The 21,391-nt window shown below is 38.9% G+C and overlaps 1 protein-coding gene across 1 annotated transcript in view; it reads right to left on the bottom strand.

The window, feature by feature from the left end:
* The window catches only part of LOC121433225 (rho GTPase-activating protein 15), a 565,350-nt gene that overhangs the window by 515,133 nt on the left and 28,826 nt on the right, over nucleotides 1–21,391 (bottom strand). Inside the window, exon 2 of the mRNA XM_041631578.1 lies at nucleotides 3,631–3,699. Within this exon, the coding sequence (XP_041487512.1) occupies nucleotides 3,631–3,699 (69 nt within the window). The remainder of the gene's footprint in view (nucleotides 1–3,630; nucleotides 3,700–21,391) is intronic.

Genomic DNA, 21,391 nt, shown 5'->3' with positions numbered 1-21,391 from the left:
TTGTGTGTGTGTTATGATGTGCCAAATTCTATACTAATTCCCATAGTTAAATAGCAAATCATGCATAACCTCTCCTCATGTAAGTTATAATTCAGTAAGGGAGATGGAAAAGAAAATAGGCAATTTTAGTGCTATACATTTGGGAAAGAGACAAGTCCAAGTTGTTCTTGGGAAGCATAATATACAAGAGCAAACTACTTCAAATTTGAGAAATCATGGAAATCGTTCCCATGGAAAATGGAAGGTAAGGACTGAAAATTTTGCAAGCAAAATATAAATACAATCTAATCACAATATTGAAATGATTGAGCTTCATTTGAGTAATGACTATATAATTACTGATATTTTCAGCCATCAATTTCATAATCCCTTAATATCTTGTTATATCAGTTGGCAAACACGTCCTTCCAGGGCAAACAATAAAGCCAAAAGTAATATAACTAGAAGCCTAACATAGAAAAGAGAGCACAACTCATGGCCTCTCACTGCAAGGCATTTACAGGCCAGCCATGGCGCAAGTCTATTATCCATGAAATAAGAGCGGACAGCGTAACAGTATTTGAACATGTGCTAGGATGAAAGCACCATAATTACCTCAGAAAACTTATCTTCCTTCAGGCTAAAAGCCATGTCTCAATCATACTCCTATTGCTGGCTTGAGGGTGTATATTTGGGAGTAGGTAATATAAAGCATAAATCAGGGGTCATGAGAGAGCTCTATTAACTTGATACCATAGGTAAAAGGATACCAGTTTATTTGGGTAAAGAAAACCAAATATTAAAGGTACTGCCTTAAAGTAGATTTATCTGGAGTTACTGCCCATGATCTGTGTGGAAGAAAAATAAAGGAATAGTAGAGGTGGGATCCAAAGTATTTGGAAGTCAAGATGATGGTATGAGTGTTCCGAAAGAGGAGTGAGGAATCACGTGACAACCGAGGAGGAGCAGCTGCTTCATAAGATTACTGGCTAAGTTAGGGCTGAAGAGATGCCTCAACTGGTCATAATACACACCCATATATGTGCATAACACCCACAAATGTGTGCACGATAAGACATACACACACACACACACACACACACACACACACACACGATTGTATATCAGTGGTGGCAGGTAAAATAAACACCAAAAGAAAAGGTTGGGGGAAGCAGTTTGGCGAGATGCTTATGAAGGGTGAATTTGGCATATTTTACTTCTTGCTTTCAGTGAGAAAGAAGTCTCTGAACAAATGACTAGTTAGTACTTGAAGATCTAAGAACATGGTGAAACATGGATCTGCTTATAACCAAAGTCTTTAGCTTTACAATATGCCATATACTTAGCTGATACTTCCTGAAACCTTCCATGCTCATGCAGTTATGAGAATGTTGGGAACAGAACAGTAAACACAGGAAGTAATTCCTCTACCAGAGCAGACTGACATTTCAATGAGTAACAAATAAATAAAATGCAGTGAGTTCTAAAGAAAATATTGAACAAGAGTAAAAATAAAGGAGTTAAAGGAGATTGGACAAGATTTATTTTAAATTTTATAATTTTCTCTCTCTGTCTCTCATATATGTGTATAGACATACGTATGCCATGGTGCATGGATATAGTCCAGAAGACAGATTGATGATGTCAGTTCTCATGAAATGGTCTCCACCACAGCAAGGGTCTCACAGGGTCCGCCCAACAGGACACAGTCATTATTTTGACATACTGCCTAGGATATTTACCGTGTTTCCTCATTTACCTCATTCTGACCTCACCATTAGCTGTTCAATGTGGTAGATTAAACAAAGGAGACAACTTGAATTTTAAGTTCTTAATCATTTAGCTCTCCAGAGAGACTGTGACTTCAAGACAAAAAAAAATATTTATCACTAAAGATACTGGAAACAGAACCTGATGTAGTTGGGATGCTGTGAATATATGAATCCCAGATATTGAAGGTTGACTGTGTTGTCAGAAACTGCCTTTACCCAATGAGCAATCTTACCACCCCAAGACTTATTTTAAAGATATAATAATCATAATTATTAATAATAATAATAATAATGGCAGGTTAATAAAGCAGTAACACTTAAATATACTGGTCACAATTGAATTACAGTTTACAAGAAAGACCAACAAACAAGTTGAAAAACACTTCTGAGAACAACAGAATAAGGCAGCAGAAGAAAGTGATTTAATGAGATAGCTGGATCTTTTTTTTAATTTAAATTTATTTATTTATTTATTTTTATTTATTTATTTATTTATTTATTTTTTGGTTTTTTCGAGACAAGGTTTCTCTGTGGTTTTGGAGCCTGTCCTGGAACTAGCTCTTGTAGACCAGGCTGGTCTCGAACTCACAGAGATCCGCCTGCCTCTGCCTCCCGAGTGCTGGGATTACAGACGTGCGCCACCACCGCCAGAAATAGACAGAAAAACAGAGAGACAGACATATTTGCACAAACACACACACACACTGTAGACTGGAACGAATCACTGCATGTGCTTGAAGTCGGCGCTCAGTTGTGAAGAGCAGAGGAAAGGTTCCAGGGAGCGTGTGATGCATGCAGGTGTGGCAGGTAGGGCAAGCAAGACTTTTTCTTGGAGACCTAAGAGCAGGCGATAGAGTGAGGTGGAGACTCAGTGGGCTCCATGAGTGGGTCGGAAGCTTGCGCGGGAGCGCTCCGTGTCCGGTGTTTGTGTGTCGTCGGTGTGATAGTGGCGGTGTGTAGGCTGGGTGTGTCGGGTTCTGCCTCGTCCCCGCAACCGCTTCCCATTTCCCTCCCCCTCCCCCGATCAAGTCCCCCTCCCTCATCTGCTCGAAGAGCAATCAGGGTTCCCTGACCTGTGGGAAGCCCAAGGACTGCCCACCTCTATCCAGGTCTCGTAAGGTGAGCATCCAAACTGCCTAGGCTCCCACAAATCCAGTACGTGCAGATAGCTGGATCTTTAAGACTTGGAAACTTCTGGTTGCTTTTTAACTTCTACCCTTGGGATTACAGAAGCCATTGCAAGTTTCGAGTCAAGGAGTGGTGCTGCAGGCTGATGGACACAATGTGGATATTTTACCCTCCATCGTGATTTCATGAGGAGATGGGATGTGATGAGCTCATGAGTGTCGATCATTTCTGAATGGGAGTTTATGAAAAGAAAGGCTCTACAATCTTATTCAATTGGCTATTCTGAAAAGAGGTGGCACACAGGAAATGAAGGAGGAAGGAGAAAAGGATCTTGTTCCAGGACATTAAATTCCTGGAATATACCATTTCTTGTTTGTGTGAATAAAGATTAACCAGATGGGAGAAGCATACATATGTTTGAATTTCTTGTACTAAACACAAGTTTTATAGTATTTGATAAAAAGACTCATATCTGATTTTTCTTATACCAGTGAATACCACCAATAACCTTGTCTGTGAGCTTGATACTCACACATCAGTCAAACTTTCTGATATGATTCATCTCTCAGTGATAGGGTGATTTTACACTTTGACTGTCTTTGAGTTAGTTACTAATAAATAATCATATCAGAATTCTGGACTCACAGCGTGTATAATAATTGTGTGTGTAGTTTCAAGACACTGCGTTTAGGGCACCATTTTGCAGTAGTAGATAAAAGAGTACAATACTAGAGTAAAATTAGTCACTTACTTGATGTTCTAGTGGTGGAATGACATCTTTCAAGACATGCTGTGAATGATTCCTTCTGTGCCGGGAAATCTGCAAACACATTGACATTTGATGCCGTTACATTGTTTTTCTTTACAAAGTTGAAAATAATTTTAATGAGCACAATTTAGTAAATATGTAAATGCAAATGAACATATTAAAATTTAATTAAATAAGGATAATAACATAGATATAAAATGAACAATGCATTAGATGTTAAGTCATTTGAATAAAATTTGCATTTCAACATGGCTGGCTGGAAAAATAGTTTATGTGCTTTTCTAAGGGTTGAATTTCCTCTTATCAAGAATGAAATTAGTATTCCAATTTTGGACCTCACCAAACCTTTATACCCACTTTAACTAAATTATACAATGCAAGTGCCACTATATGGCATTAAAAGTTAGAACATGAACTTGATATGCATATCCCTCTTGGAACTCTTAACTTGGACAATAATCCTAATACGATAAGGAAGCTCAAATCATTCCATTCAGTATGTCCACAAGGAGAGGCTTTGCCATTTTATGGTTGGTAGAGTAATGAGGGTCTAGTAACAAACTTTAACCACCAATCTTATGACTATGAAACTTCTTAAGGACTGGCTCACCCCGACATGGAGTAGCCTCAACCTTCAAACCTCTAAGCTGTCCTGGAATACCATGAAAGGGAGACAAGCTGAGCTTAGGCTTTATTCAGAAAAAAAAAAATTGCTTTTGTTACCAGACTCTAAGGAGAATAAAATAAATAGTTTACATCTTTGTGTTTCAGCATCTTAAGTTGCAGGAACTGAGAAAAATATTTCATGCTGAAATGTGATGTGATGTTTATGATGCCAGCTCATGATTCTTAAAGTATGTGCTGTGTTATTTTCACCTCTTCCTTTATTGTTCAGATGCCAACAAATACACAAAAGTCACACGGCACATTTTCTCTGAGTGAAGAAGAATGAGAGTTATTGGTCTTTCTCCAGGAGAAGCATCATGGACAAATTTCATCATTAAAGAAGAAAGGGGGGGGGCTGGTGAGATGGCTCAGTGGTTAAGAGCATTGCCTGCTCTTCCAAAGGTCCTGAGTTCAATTCCCAGCAACCACATGGTGGCTCACAACCATCTGTAAAGAGGTCTGGTGCCCTCTTCTGGCCTGCAGGCATACACACAGAATATTGTATACATAATAAATAAATAAAATAAATATTAAAAAAAGAAGAAAGGGGGAACTTATGATTTAATATGATCTATAGCTTTCATATTTTATATGAAAGAGAGAGTTAGAAAGAAGAAAGCAAAGAGAGTAAGAAAGTAGTGGACCCAAGCAATAAACCAGGTCTTAACACTATAAGTAGTGATGAAAACGGTCTCGTGTGTTGGGCTCCGGTTACTGGTATGTTTACCAGACTGAAGAAATTAGATCAATGTCTGTGAAGATGTTGAGGTAATTGTATTGCCAAAGAAACCAGAAGCTGGGCCTAAAATCCAGTACCTATCCAACCCTGAAGCCCATTATTTGTTCCACAAAAGCTGTTATGAAGAGAGCAAAAATTGAGATCATTCTCTCCACTGTCCAACTGGAGTCTGGATGGGCATAGTGCATAGGGAAGCACATTTACAAAACGGACACACACACTATAGGATAATGGACGTGAGGTGTTCTCCCAGGCAGAGGAACTAGAAATGGTCTTCACCACAGCAAGGGTCCCACGGGGTCTGCCCAACAGGACACAGTCATTTTAACATTCCATGTTTTCTCATTTACCTCACGCTGTCTTCACCATTAGCTGTTAAATATGGTAGATAAAGCAAAGAAGACAACTTGAATTTTAAGTTCTTAATTGTTTAGCTCTCCAGAGAGACTGTGACTTCAAGACAAAGAAAAATTTATCACCAAAGATTCTGGAAACAGAACTTCATGTAGTTGGAGGCTGTGATAATTTATCGTCGTTTTCAATGTAATTGGATCTGAAATCAACTAAGAAACACATATCTGGCCTATTCATTAAAAGCATTTCAAGGAAGGATTAGCTGTGGATTAGGGGAGACCCTCTACAATTTGGGCAGCATCTTTGGCCAATAGCCTGGAAGACAACTGGTCCAGGAGAAAAGCGTTGTTGCAGCCTACAGGCTTTGACTCTTTGCAGTTTAGCATGCATTTCTTCTTGTGGTTGTCACTGTGGTTGCTGTAAGAATCCAGCTTCTTTGACTTTCCAGTGTGAACTTAAGACCAGCAGCTCTTCAGGAATGCTTTAGGTCATCAGCACTAGACCAAGATTGATGGGGAATCTGAATTCTCAGATGTTGGGCTGTCTCAAGTCTATAGACAGCCACTGCTGGAGCACCTTCCCCCATCATTTATGCCAGCCTCCAGTGTATTGGTTAGAATTGTCTAGAGGAATGGGACAGACTGGGGAGAGGAAGATAGACACATTTCTAAGTGTTGGAAAATAGATACAAAGTAAAAGAGATAAAAGAAGAAGATGTACTCTTGTACCTGGACTTAGCCTACGTTACATCTAAGGCTTGCCATTTGACTAGTTTAAGCTAAGAGAATATGAACAGAAACAAAGCTATAGCTATATCAACAGCCAACACTGTTCCAAATTCTCTCTTTCTTTTGACAATTGGCTAAGAGTCAAACTAATCTATGTGAAAGGAGGCTCAGGACCCTAAGACACCATGGAGAGGAAACTAACCTAGCTCAGAAAGTTTACTTCTATGAATCATTTTACTTCAAACTTTTGGGGAGGAATAGTTTTCTATTCAGAAAAAAATTCAGAGCCTCCCTGTAGGAAACAGCCTTCTCTTGCATAAGTGAGGAATAAATTCCTATTTCTTGGAGCCATTATGTGGTTTAGAGAATTTGAAATAGCAAAAGTAGTCAATGAGAGGAACCCTAGAAACCCCAGCTTCACAGTGGCTGCCTCTGCTACTCAGCAGTAAGAAATGACCTCTCTCTCTCTGTCTGTCTCTGTCTCTCTCTCTCTCTTTCTCTCCCAGAGATCTGTCTGTCTCTGCCTCCAAAGTGCTGGGATTAAAGGCCTGTGCCACCAATGCCCGGCCTGCAACCACATCTCTTAAGTACTCACTATACTATAATTGTGTCCATGCAACATACATGTTTTACAAGTAAGGGTGGAAGATTCCTGAATGATAGAATCTTTCAGATTTTATTTCCCTAAAAACCAGCTATTGTTCTAGTTTGGGTGCAGAAGACAATGACCTGGAAACTAAAATATCTTAAGTAATAGAAACAGTAATGCCTACTAAATTCCAATGTTTCTGCAGGGAACCTGGTCAGCCCTGTCACTCCATGTCCTTGTTTCTTCCAGCATTATTAGTAGATTTGAAAGGGGAGAGTGGACCACCAGCCTCTAAGGGTCCCTGTAACTCACCTTGTGAACATTTTCCTCTAAGGCAGGCTTTCAAATTTGGCTTTTTTCTTAATATTAGTTTTAGCTGTGATGGTTTAACTTTAATTATTAGTTTAAATATATATTATATATTTTACATAGTTAAATATATATATATATATATATATATATATATATATATATATATATTCGAGGCAGGGTTTTTCTGTAGTTTTGGATCCTGCCCTGGAACTAGCTCTTGTAGACCAGGCTGACCTCGAACTCACAGAGATCTGCCTGCCTCTGCCTCCTGAGTGCTGGGATTAAAAGCGTGCACCACCACTCCCTGGCAGTTTAAAAATCTTAAGGTTTTGCAGAAAGATTATCATATCAAAGCCATTTACTAGTCTCACCACACATTTTACTTTAAAATGAAACTGTTAAAATTATATTAAACGAGTAAATAGGAACGAAATATGGGGAAACTCATAGAGAAAGCCAATGATTAAAATCTGAAATAAATGTTAATGAGAAAAATTGAGAGAAATGTCTATTTTGAACACATACTTGGTTTTCTCTTGATATGGACCATTGGATCCATGATCTAGTTGAACCAAATTTAAATTCAAAATGATGAAAAGATGCTGAAATTTATGGAATATTAAGTTGCCGGGTGCGATTGAAGGCTTTTTGCATACATTAGAATGTTAAATCTCAGAAACACTTTAAGAAGTCAATCATATTATCCTGTTTTATAAATACTGACACAGTTTGAGTTATTTGGTGAATCTATACCTAACAAAAGCACAGATAATGTTTTAACTTGGATCAGTATTTACATACTTATCATGTTTTATACAGCTATCATCCTTTGCATAGATGGATCACATATATATTATACACACACGTATATATAATATGTGTATCTCATCAGTAAGTAAAGTTATGGGGAGCTGAAAATTTGAGTCCTTTCAGTGCGGAAGAGAATGTTTCTAAGGTAGATGTTTGAGAAAGAGTCAAGCATTTAAATTTGCATGCATTAACAGCAAAGCTAGAAATCATTTTCAAACCATTTATAAACCATCTTAATCCTTCTTTGGGGGAGGTAATACTCCTGATCATTCCTAACTCAATAAGCTGCTGATCTGTCATATTCAGCTGAGTTCTGAGGGTGTTGAAAACAGAGGCCTTTCCTCACCCATTCTTTACTAAAAACAGTCTTCCCTGGAAAGCAAAGAAACATGTTATTTCAACCAGATTAGACTGACTGAGAGTTATGGTTTTGAAAATTCTGTTTTCATAATTGGCTTGGTTGCTACATATAGATATCGGGAAAAGTTAGGATACGTCAAACTGTCTTTCCATCATATATGTAATTAAAATGATAAATATGAAGAAAACTTGTGAACAGTCAAAATTCTCATGAAATAAGTTTAGAGGAAAAAAAGACTTAAACTGAATTATAAAAAAAACGGAAATTTCATAGTACCTTTATAGACATTAACTAGTTACTAACTATTGACTGTTTTGGTAAGTTGTCTTAGGATACCCCTTCTACATGACAGTTTAAGACAGTAGATCCCTATGATCAATGAGTGTTGCCAGAACAATCTTCATATTCGACACACACATTTCAGTAATTTCTGAGTAGATCATTGAAGTACATTTGTTTATGTTACCAAATATTTCTACTATGAGCATAGGAAAAGAGTGTTTCGTTTAGACAGCCATAGTTAGTCCCAAGAATTCCAAAACTGAGACACACTCAGTTTCAGACACCTATGTTTTGTCTGAAGTTGTTTATGCCACGTTTCAGGATCTGGCAAAGTCTGTTAGTTCCTTTGAACTTCTTGTTATATGGTAAATAGTTGATGAATTCAAGCAGTTGAACAGCAATGAGAAACTATAGTAGTTTAGTATAACTTTATTTCAGCAAGTTATTTGCTCATGTAATTCTGGAGCTTTACCTTGCAGAAGGCAATTTTTTCATGTATGCTTCCGTATGGTTCTATGTGGTCTTAAGAATAAAGGGTTGGTGAAGATCTTCTCCCAGTCAGTAGGTTGCCTTTTTGTCTTAGTGACAGTGTCCTTTGCTTTACAGAAGCTTCTCAGTTTCAGGAGGTCCCATTTATTCAATGTTGCCCTTAATGTCTGTGCTGTTGGGGTTATACATAGAAGTGATCTCCTGTGCTCATAAGTTGCAGAGTACTTCCCACTTTCTCTTCTATCTGGACCGCTCTTCAGAATTGAGAGGGAGTAGGAATGGAGTAGGAGGAGGGGGAGAGGATTGGGGGGAAGGGGGAGAGAAGTGGGGGGAGGGGGAGAAGAATGGGAAGAGGGGGAGAGGAGTGGGGGGAGGGGGAAAGAAATGGGAGGTGGGGAGGAGGCAGAAATTTTTTCAACAAAAAAATAAATAAATAAAAAGAATAAAGGGAACATGTATGGATGCTTACTGTACAGTTGAAGGCACACAGCTACCTTTATTTTGTTGGTATTTATATTTCTGAGTTGTGAATTGTTTTTAATATCATTTTACAATTCTACTTTAAAATAATCATGAATCTTGACATGAATTTATTTCCAAAAACCCTGACTAATTAAAAATATTGATAATTCAGTTTCTCTGGCCTATTTATTAAGAATGTCATTTAAATATTGTAGTTGAAGTGACATGATTATGTCTTATGCTGTTTTTTATCTCTATATCCTGACTCCTAAATAATGAAAGTGTGATAATAAATATTTGAATTGATGATAATATTTCATTTGGAGAAGAAAGAATATTATGTCACATTTCATCATTTTGCATGAGCAAACTATTTGCTCAATGATGGTACCTTCCTAATGAACTATCATGTGTTATAAATAGGAATGATTTGTAGTAGGTTCCATTAGAATGCAGTTAAAACGTATGTGTCTTCTGACTTCGATTATCTTTAAATTGATATCAAATTAATCTATATATGACTAACAATTTTTGATGAAAGCTACACTCTGCCTTCACTATCACCACACAGCCCTCTCTCCTCTTCACAGTTTTGTAAATGTGGAAAGCTATGTGGAAAGATGAAGCACCCAGAATGCATAAACATGCTTCCTTTAAATCCCTCTCTTTTCTTATTAGAAAATGCACCATAATTTTTCAGATCTCTAGCTTCAAAATGGAATTTAAGAGTCACTTTTTCAAATGTTCTTCATTTTTTCCTCCATTTCTTTTTCATTTTTTATCTATTTAAAGCACACGAAGCCAATGAGTGGGATTAGTCTGTGATATATTACATACTGTAAAAATAACAGAATTTGGGCACATTATTTCCCCTGTGTGGGAGGGTCTACCATAAAAGTTATACATAAACATGAAACATTCCACACAGCTCTGATTTTAAATAGATTACCATTTTTGATGAAAGTTTATATCTTGTGGCTTAGACTTGAAATAAAATCACTTGAAAAGCATTAGTACGTTCCAAGGTTTTCACAGACATGTGCGTTTTCTGAGGCATACCTCCCATTAACAACCTCCCTGCATACGTGGATGAAAAGCAGAAATAAATCTGTGGTTAAGTTTAGTCTTTATCTTCACAGTTTCTCAAAGTTTTTTTGGTGTATCCCAAGTCTTATATTCAAATTTCATTTTTTTTCCACAAATTCTATTTCTTAAAACTATTGTAATCAGAAATTCAGGAAAGTTGAAGAATTCTTTTGGGAATGTGCAGACACAGCTAATATTTCTAGCACTCATTACAATGTAGTTATTTACAAATTGTTTTTTTTTGTTTTTTTTTTTGATTTTTCGAGACAGGGTTTCTCCGTAGCTTTTGGTTCCTGTCCTGGAACTAGCTCTTGTAGACCAGGCTGGCCTCGAACTCACAGAGATCCGCCTGCCTCTGCCTCCCGAGTGCTGGGATTAAAGGCGTGCGCCACCACCGCCCGGCCTTATTTACAAATTGTAAATGTTGCCCGAATAATGGCTGCTCTCACAGCATGTGTGTGTAGTAGCTAGCTTTGCAGAAAGAAGGTTGAGATGGCGGCCTTGACTCTCCTGTTCTGACACAGAAAACTTACCCAGTTCTCATTTGTGGGTTGTGATGTGAATGAGTCTTTCAGCAGACTAATGGTAGGCAGTCACAAACAGCATTGAAAAATCAAATGATTTTACTTTGTACCTTATTAGTGTATCATAAGTATATAGCTTAGCATGTTTATCTTCCTTTTCCTTCTGATCATTGTTCTACTCAAATATCATAGTGGGTCTCCATAACCAAATCTATTCCACACACACAATGTTTTGCTGCTCCTTAGTTCTCCTTTTATTCTATAATATGAGTCAGAAATGGGACAAGGCTTATTACGTCTTTTATGCCCTGAGAAAAATTAGAGGGAACAGTTTGAAAGGATTCATGAGACATGTTACAGCTAAACTTAAACATAATTTGTTGAACACCAGAGAGTCTCAGAGAGGCGCTTCTGGGATAGTTCCAAATGCTTTATACCTTCCCTTTCTTTAGTTAATCCAAAACACATGTTTCTCTTCAAGAAGAAAGCCAAACTACCTACTGACCTTATTTAAATACAAATTAATTGTGTACAGTGTGCCCGTTGGCTTGCTCCAGATTAATATTATTTCCTTTGGTCTTTCATGGTGGGTATTTTTAGTGAAATATTTCTTTGCTGTTGCTGTGAAGCTGGATATGGCACGGTTTTTGTCTTCATAGACTGAAATCCTCCGAACCAAGAAGTGCATGTGTCTGAGTGATACACTTCTCTATATTTCTTTAATCTGAAGTATACCAATGCCTTGTCTTCATTCTTAGTATTTTTATCTCTTTAGGAACATCTATGTTTTGCAAAGAATTTTATTTTATATATACTTTGTGTATCATTTTCCCTAAATATTTAAATGTGTCATTGATACACAATCATTGAATATGTGTATGGGGCAAAAGTGTAAAATGTCAGTTCAGATATGTAATGTATATTGATAAGATGAGGGTAACTGATGTATCCATTAGTTTGAATATTTCTCATGTCTTTGGGGAGCATTCAAATTTCTTCCACTTTCTGTTTTGAAATGTGCATCTAATTATTGTCAATCTGAAGAGGAGTAACACCTTACAGAATATTAGGAGTAACTGTTATCACCAAGCATTTTCTCCCTTTATTCCTGTTCATGCTAACTACTCTCTTCCATAAGGTTGACTTTTTAGATTCTGCATACGTAGCATTCAGCCTTCTGTCTCTACAGTAAAAGAATGTTTGTCATGGGTAATGGCTTTGGAAGTTTCAATCCATGATCAGTTGATGGCCATGCTCGAGGCCTGTGCTGAGACAGCACATCCTGTTGGAAGCACAAAACAAAGAAGAACTCCTCAGTTCATAGGGAGGGAGCAAGAGAGAGAAAGGGCCTGCAATCTTGTTTGCTTCCAATTTCCAGGAGGATCTATAAATATTTTTCTTTGGGTTCACCTTGTTATTTGGCTTCTCTGGGCTTGTGAACTATAGGCTTAATGACCTTGGTTTATGGCTAGAGTTGTAAGCATGGGGGTGGGGATAGGGGTGGGGGTGAGGTTGTGGGAAAGTGGAGAGGAGGAGAGGGAAGGGAGAAGCGAAGGACTGGCAACAGCTTGGGGGACTGGGAGGGTGGAGATGGAGGAAGGGAGGATATAGGAGCAGGGAAGAAGATACCTACATCAAGAGATCCATTTTAAGGTTGACAAGAGACTTGGCTCTAGAGGGGATCCAAGGTCTTTAGGAGGATGTCCCCTGCTAGGTCTCTGGACAGCAGAGGAGAGGGTACCTGAATGGTCCTTGCCCCACTATCGCGCTGATGTTTATCTCGAATATCACCACAGAATCTTCGTCCGGCGATGAATGGAGATAGAGACAGAGACCCTCATCAGAGGAACAGACTGAGCTCCCAAGGTCCAGATGAAAGGCAAAAGGAGGGAGAAGACGAGCAAAGAAGTCAGGACCGCAAGGGGTTGGTCCACCAAATGAGGCAGTGTGCCTGTTCTAATGGGAGCTCACCAAATCCAGCTGGGTCTGAATGAGCATGTGATCAAATCGGACTCTCTGATTGTGGCTGACAATGGGGGGCTGACTGAGAAGCCATTGATAAAGACACTGGGACTTGTTTTTACTGCATGTTCTGGCTTTTTGGGACTCTAGTCTATATGGATGCACAGCTCCCTAGGCCTGGATGTAGGGAGGAGGGCCTTGGACTTTCCACAGGACAGGGTTCCCTGCCCTCTCTCAAGCAGGGTAGGAGAGGAAGGAGGAGGTGTGGGGGAGCAGGAGGGGATTGGGAGGGGGGAAGGAAGTGTAAATAATTGAATGGAAAGAGAGAGAGAGAGAGAGAGAGAGAGAGAGAGAGAGAGAGACCAGGATGGCACAGTGGGGACAACCCCAAAGGCATAACGATGTCACATAATGTCCCCTTCCTAAGAGTCTACAACACCTCCCAATAGCATCATCCTGGGGCACAAGCTGATAGTGCATTTTATTCAGCTTATGACACTATTAAGAGCAGTACAGGGTTTATTGAAGTCACAATTTTGATTATTGCCAAGAGCAAATAAAATAATTCACTCATCCCCTTTACTCCTGATAAAAGAGATACTCAGTCTGATAGAGATAAAAGGAAATAGTTCAAAGAATAGATTATTAAACAATGGGTGCATATTCTGGAACACTTGAACAAAACTTACATTTTCGCCACAAGTGTAAGCTAGGAATCTTTTAAATGAAAAGACTGAGGCCAACAGAAAATAATACTAAGACAACTACTTCATAAACACCTCATAAAGTTTAAAATACAAAATAAATAAAAATTATTGCAGAGCAGGAACTTGACGGGAAGCTAGTCATGTTTACCCAGATGAAACACGCCATTGTTAGGTTCCTGTTTAGCTATTTTGTGCAGACAGGTTCTATCTCTGATCTCATGATATCTAAATGCCTGAAATCCTTAAGAAATTAAATCGGGCTCAGTTTCCAATTGTAAAGATTCTTTCACTTTCCAGAAGGGCCTAGGTTAAAAAAACCAAGTTTTCTTTTTCACTTCTGCAAGTTTATTTTGATCACTAACAAAGAAACTCTTTTGGTTTTGGAAAACTGTGGTGTGGTGCATTATGTATGACATTTCATCTGCGGTGTGCAAAGCTGCGCAAAGATAACTACCTGCTCTCTGCTTCCTACTGTCTAGTGACATTTTTCATAAATCTTTATTTCTTAATTTAAGGGTGAAGAAGTCCTTAGAGAAAGTGGCCTGTCTGTTTTGAGAGTCATTTTTTACATATATGGTAGGAGACAGATTTGAATAGCTACGACCATCTTTCAAGAAGCAAAACTTTCTGCCAAGTGTGCAAAATTAGCACACTGAATGAATGCCTTCAGCATCTTTAGTTGCTACCTCATAATTACACCTTGCCAGGTTGCTTTCTTCACTGATTCTTTGAGGTTCCTAGAGACCCCCCTCCCCAAACTCACCTTCTGCTGCTGAAAAAGAAGATTTAGTTTTGAAGGTTAATCCGACTCAGCAGGATTGAAGGATGGCGCTTTTCCTTGGTTGTAAGTATTTTGGCTCAGGCCAGACAGCTGTTAGGACATTCTCCTCTGGGAATCGTGCCCTCAACACCCTCCATTGATGCACATACATGGTCTACTGGCTGCCGACTTCCATGCCCATCTGCTCACATGGCCTGGTGCCCACTCACAAGTTGGCTGGATCCTTGCCCTTAGTGTGGAGGTGCCAGGCAATGATGGGTTTAGATGGGCAGCCTGCATAATACTCCAAGTGACAGGTTTTTTTTTTCTTTTTTCTCTCTGTGCGGTATCTGTCCTCTGTGCCTTCCATGAAAGAGAAACTTGTGTCTCTCCACCCCTGATCATACCCATGGACACATGCAGCCTTGTCCATGGAGAGGAACATGTTTATTCAACCTGCCACCCGCAGTGAGATGAAAGGAGAGAATTCTCCAAGATCCAAGTGACAAGTTCCAACAATGAAATGGGTTGGATGGTAACAATTCTGAGCACCTGGAGTCTGTCAGAGGACATTTAGCGTGGGTAGAAGTACAACAGGCTGGTACGTAGCAGGGCACCAGGACATGGCTGTTGCTGCAGCCGCGTTGTTGTCTTTTACAGTTCCAGTGCATGTCATTCAGCTTGCATTGAAAATAAAGCAGAAAGAGCGAGCTGAATAGGAACACAAATCTTATGTTCAATGGGGCCGAAGGCAGATGCTGTGATATTTAGACCTCCAAAATGACCCTGACCAGAGGTCCTAAAGGAAAGGAAAGGAAACGAGAATAGCATCATTCCTTCCGAGCTACAGCAAACCCACAAAGAGGAATAGATTGGCACAGGAGGTTGTGACTTTAATGATCCAAAGCATATGAATGCTTGTTAGCAGACAGCAGACAGACCTAAGTAAGAACAACAGTAATGACAGCATCTGCAGCCTGGCCTATGGCACGAAAACCAATCAGGCAGCAGTGGAGAGAAGAGCCTGGAGGTATGTTAAAGCTGTGCTTTCCTTGTGTGTTTATTTAAGGGAGATTGAATTCAGGGTGTTGTCAGTCTGCCTCGGAGAGTGGTTATCCAATGTGGTGGCATGATCTTTCTCTCTGAATGTTGCTCGGTGGAGTCAGTTAGTTATGTGTGACTACTTGATCTGTCCTAGCCTTTATAGACTGCCAATATTGTCCAGTCCAAGTTCCAAAGGAACGAGGCCTAAAAACTTTTGGCTCCAAAATCAAATTAGGCTTCTCTACTTCTTTCGCCAGAAATGCATAAGTCCACAATGGCCAAAACCAAAGAATTTGACATTGTGGAATGGATAGAGCTGTCATATACCACTAAAGTGTGGAAATATCTACTGTTTGAAGTCAAGACTAGCTCAACATCTTCAGTAATCACAACAGACTTCCTGGGACACCTTTCTGGGGTAGTCTGGCATTGCACTAGGAATATTTTCTGGCAAGCTGCCAATTTCAGATATCAAAAAATGTAAGAACATATGGTTTTTAAAAGAAAATCTGACATTTTTTTTCTGTCCAAAAAAAATCATAAAAGCAGCACATTTACATATTAAAAGTGAGTCCCTTAGTCCATGTTCAGGTTATTGTCAGTTGCTTAAATACATCCTTTAGGGTATGAGCAGAAGACAAAGCAAGTCAGTGTGATTCAGAAGAAACTATTATGTGACAAATCTTTTGATGACCTTGAATTTAGAATTATCTCAAGAATTTCTGGTAAAAAAAAAAGTCAAAAAAATTGGGTAAAGACATCCAACACTCCTTCATCTGATTGCTGGGCTGTGAGTTACCCATCAGAGTTCTCTGCTTGTCCATCAAGAGAGTCCTGAGCAGAGAGGCCAGTTTTACACATCTTAGAGTCACAGGACTCAACACACAAGTCCCCCATGCTTTAAGACTGATCTTTCCAAACTTTGTTTGTATCCTTTTATTTATTTGTACTGTTGTGTTATGGAATTCTCTGTTAGCTTTGTCCAAAGATACCTTACTTTTCCTGATTCCTTTCGAAATATGAACCAACAGAATTTTTTGATCTGTTCTAGATGAATGTCCATAATTCCCTCTGGGGTATTTGACATCCAGGTTGATTGAAAAAAAAAGTTCAAATTTGCAAAAGTAATCATTCACTGATCATACTGAAATTCAGCTCCTGGGTTTGCATGGTTGGCAGGTGCCTGAAACCTAGGTTCTTCTGTGGAAAGGAAAACTGGGTAGATACACAGCATTGCTGCAGAGAGAGATACAGGTGTAGAACCGCATGCAAGGTAGAATACATGTGCTCTAAAATGCATTAAACGCATCTACGGTCACACAGATGATCATTTGGAGCATTGCATGTTTGCCTACCACAAGCTCTGTGCAGATTACCTAACTTTTAGCAACTTTTTCTCTTCAGTTATAAAATTTGTTGATATGTGGTATTGGTTTGCTCCACGGAATGGCATTCAAAATAAAGAAATAAACCTCCTAAAAATCAGAGCGCATGGCCAGCCCTATTATAACATTTTATCATGGTTTAACATGGTGATTGACAGTAACCAGATGCACTTGCTGAAATTCAAGTCCCTGAAAACATATTCTAAAATGAATTATTTCTTCCTTAAAGAAATTCCACCCATTTTTTGAAGGTACTATGAAATATTTTATTAGAAAGAAAACATTTGCACATAAACACTGAAATAATATTATACCAGGCATGTATACTGACAGCAAGAAATGTTGGCGTCATCTCAGGATTCTACCTACGGCCTTGTTTTTCTTCCTTCCTTCCTTCCTTCCTTCCTTCCTTTTTTTGAGACAGGACCTTACTAAATAGCCCCTATTGGCCAAGAATTCACTTTGTAGAACATAATGGCCTCAGACTCACAGAGGTCCAAAAGTTTCTTCCTCCTGAGTGCAGAACTTAAAAGGAGAGTCACCATATCCTGCCTGATCTTGGTTTTAATGAATCACCTCCCTTTCACATGCAAAATACATAATCCACTCTCATGATTCCCGAGTCTTATCCTACATTGTATAGTACTGGCTCAAAATCTATAGTCTTATAATCTAAATCTTGCCAGATCTAAGATAAAAATTTTGGCCAGGCTGTGGTGGCGCATGCCTTTATTCCCAGCACTCGGGAGGCAGAGGAAGGAGGATCTCTGTTAGTTCAAGGGCAGCCCAATCTACAAGAGCTAGTTCCAGGACAGATAGGGCTGTTACACAGAGAAACTTTGTCTCGAAAAACCAGTAAAAAGATAAAAATTGTATCAGCTAGCTCATCTGTGATGGTTTGAATGAGGATGGCATGCATAGGCTCATGCTACCCACTGTGACAGTCATGGATTCATGCGGTAAAATTGTAAGCAAGCTTTGAATTCAATTCTTTCTTTTTTATAAGTTGCTTCAGTCATGGTATCTCTTCACAGAAACAGAAAAGCAACCAAGACATCATCTAATTGTATTTTTTTTTAAAAGGAAGTTGAACTTAAGTGAAATCACTCAAGAGGAAGAAGCCAAATAAGTAATTTCTTGTAGAGCCAGTATCGTTTAACAAGTAAATGCTGAGTACGTATATTATTATTATTGTTATTATTGTTAAGTGTGTTGTAACCATATGTGTGAAAGTGTGTTGTAGAATATGATTTTGAGATGTGTTACATTTGTTTGTGCGTGGAACATTTGTTTAATGATGCAAAGATGTGATGCATTCTTTTACGTTGCATTTGTTTAACTCTGTGAAGCTGTGATCTTTGCCTGTCTAAAACACATAATGGACTAATAAAGAGCTGAATGGCCAATAGTGAGGCAGGAAAAAGGATAGGTGAGGCTGGCAGGCAGACAGAATAAATAGGAGAAATCTGGAAGAAGGAGGCAAATCAAGAGAACAGGAAAAGGAAGATACTAGGGGTCAGCCACCTAGCCATTAAGCCATCTGAGTAAGAGTGAAAGTAAGATTTACAGAAGTAAGAAAAAATGAAAAGGTCCAGAGGCAATGCTTAGATGGAATATGCTAAGAAAAGCTGGCTAACAACAAGCCAAGCAAAGTACGGATATTCATAAGTAAGAGTAAGCCCCCGTGTCATGACTTGGGAGCTGGGCAGTGGGCCCACCAAAGAGTAAAGAACAAAATAACCACCAGCAACACATGTGCTCACTCAGGAGGATGGCAGTGAAGACCAGAGGTAAATATTGGTATGTATTCTTCAATATCTCTCTGCTGTATTTTCTTGAAACGATGTCACTTACCACACCTGGAACTAGCTGTCTTGGCTAGACCAGTTTGCAGGCAAAGGCCTGGGATCGGCTTTTCAGTAGCATTAGCACTGGGGTTACAGGCATATGCTACCGAGTCTAACTTTTTATGTGGGTTCTGGGGATCTGAACTCATGTCTATTTGCTTGTGCAGCAAGCATTTTTACACACTGGGCCAAATTTCCTGGCAATAAATCTAAAGTGTGTATTAAATAATGCATAATAAAAAAATGCATTATTCCACAATGCTTTTTAGGGCTGAATTTATTTTGCATTTCAGAGTAGTTATTGAGCAGATGTTTGCTGACATATATACAAGATGACTTTCTGTAACTAGTTATGTTGTAACTAATCAAACACCTCTTGTCTATGGTCATTATATTTCACATATAATATCTTAGAATATTATGGAAAATGCACCAGCAATAGTAACACTTTGGGAACCTGGAAGATATGTAGACTAAGTGGATGTAAACTCTCATCAAATCTACTCCACAAAGCAGAGTGAGATCTTTTGGGTGAATCCTTGCACCAGGATATGATTGTCAGTTTTCTGTCTCATCTAGATCTTATATCAGAAAACACTAACAGTGCCAAAATTAGGCTGACAACATATCTTAATCTCTCCTACTCATTAAAATCCTATTGAAGCCACAGTAAAAAAGGGGAAAAATCTTTATTAATAGAAAATCCTATAAAATGAAAATGTGGGCAAAAGTGAACATGAACCAAAAATTTAGAAGATAAAGATGTATTATCTTTCACATCTTGGTATGTGGAAGCAAGAGGATCTTGATTTTGAGGAGTACCTTGAGTATACGGTAAGACTATGTCCTAAAAGCAAAGCTGCTATGAAGGGTTCATTAGAGAGGTTATGTAACGAGGATTCAAGGAGGAAGGACACAGCAGAATGTGCGCAATTTAAAAATAAAGTTGAAGAATACTAGGGGTGTAAAGGTTTAGACAGGTATAAAGACGGGAGGACAGAGAGAAGAGATGATGGGGAAAAGAGTGACCAAGACCTTATAAAAACACCCTGGGGAAAACTTGCTGTTTTATTTTATTTTATGTCCCTGTGATAAAGTAAAATACCCAACAAAAGCAATTTAAAGGATAAGTGGTTTATTTCAGTGTAGACACTGTCGAGTATTTAAAGGGTAAGTGGTTTATTTCAGTGTAGACACTGTAGAGTAAGTATCATTTTGGGGGAGGATCATAGCAGCAGAGTCTGAATCAGCTAGTCAGATCCCCCTCGGGAGGATGGGAGGGTTCGATGCTCTATATCTTCTCCATTTATGCCATTTAGGATCCCAGCCTGAGAATGGTGTTACCCACAGTGATTCTGTATCCCACCAAAATGTTATACACATAATTCCCCACAGGCACGCCCACACGCCTATCTTCCACGTGGTTGTACATGTTGTTCAATTGACAAAAAACACTAATCTTCACAACTACTATTTTCTGTATCTGTTAAAATGCAAATAAAAGTATTTATCCACTGGCATTGGTGGATAATGATCCTCCCAGAGGTCAAAGGTTATTAAGTAAAAATCCAACTGCCAGATGTAAGATAGCCCCTCGCAAGAGGTTGTCGATAGGAGAAACAGACTCCCCCATCTTACAGATAATACATTTTTATTGATCGCCTACCAGGATTAGACAATAAGACAACTGATGGAGATATCACAAGTTGGGTTGCAGGACATGGAGAACATCCCCCTTTGCTGGATAATGCCAGAAATTACTATATAGGCTTCTGGAGGAATAAATTCATCATCAGCTCTCCCCAACTGTGGATATTATAAACTATAATAACAATCTGCAAGAAAAGAAGAGGTTGACATTGGTGCAATAGTGCCATAACTATCATAGGGTAAATGGAGCTCTCAGGCTGGATTTTCAGCCCACTCAAGAGGAGTTAGCTCAGGCTTGCTAATGTAAACTTGGCCAAGAGCCTATAGTTAAAGATTTCATGGAACTTAGAAGAGAAACTGATAATTTTTTTTACATCAAATAAATAGACATCCTGTCAAACTCCTTTCTACATACATATGGTTTTAGCCGTAGGTTAATGTTGTTCTCAGCCTCATTAGAGAAGCTTCTTTTGTGGCGATGAGAAACAGTTATTACAGAAATTCATAACTAGTCAGAGTTCTGGAAAATAAGGACTACGGAGCATTTAGCCCTAAATGGGTCATCTGTATCAATCTTTGCAAGACTCTTGAGATAGAAAGACTGTAACAGCCATAGGAAAGGGAGGCATCCTATAAACTGTCTTCTGGACAACGGTTGCACTTATAAATTTATTGCATCTGTGGTTATGCATAAGGCCTGCATAAGGGCCATTATCAGTGCAAGATGTGTGGGGAGTTTTTGGTGAATCTTCAGCCTTCCCTGAATGACTGTAGGAAATGAATGGTTGCTGAAGGAGTGTCATACCAATTGATTAGTTGCCCATGTTTCCTACTCGCTCTCATGGAAACAACCACGACATTTAGTGGGTCTCACACACACATAAGCACACACACACATAGATACATAAACACAACATAGGAAGGAGGTTTGTTTGGAATAATAAAAGTTTCAGTTGGAGAGGAAGGGTAACAAAAGAGGTAGTGGA

The sequence above is a fragment of the Microtus oregoni genome, unplaced genomic scaffold, assembly GCF_018167655.1.
Source record: "Microtus oregoni isolate MIOR12 unplaced genomic scaffold, Mior012 000037F_ref0000500, whole genome shotgun sequence".
NCBI lineage: Eukaryota > Metazoa > Chordata > Mammalia > Rodentia > Cricetidae > Microtus > Microtus oregoni.
The sequence above is the reverse complement of the archived record's forward strand: the minus strand, read 5'-3'. Positions and strand labels throughout refer to the sequence as shown.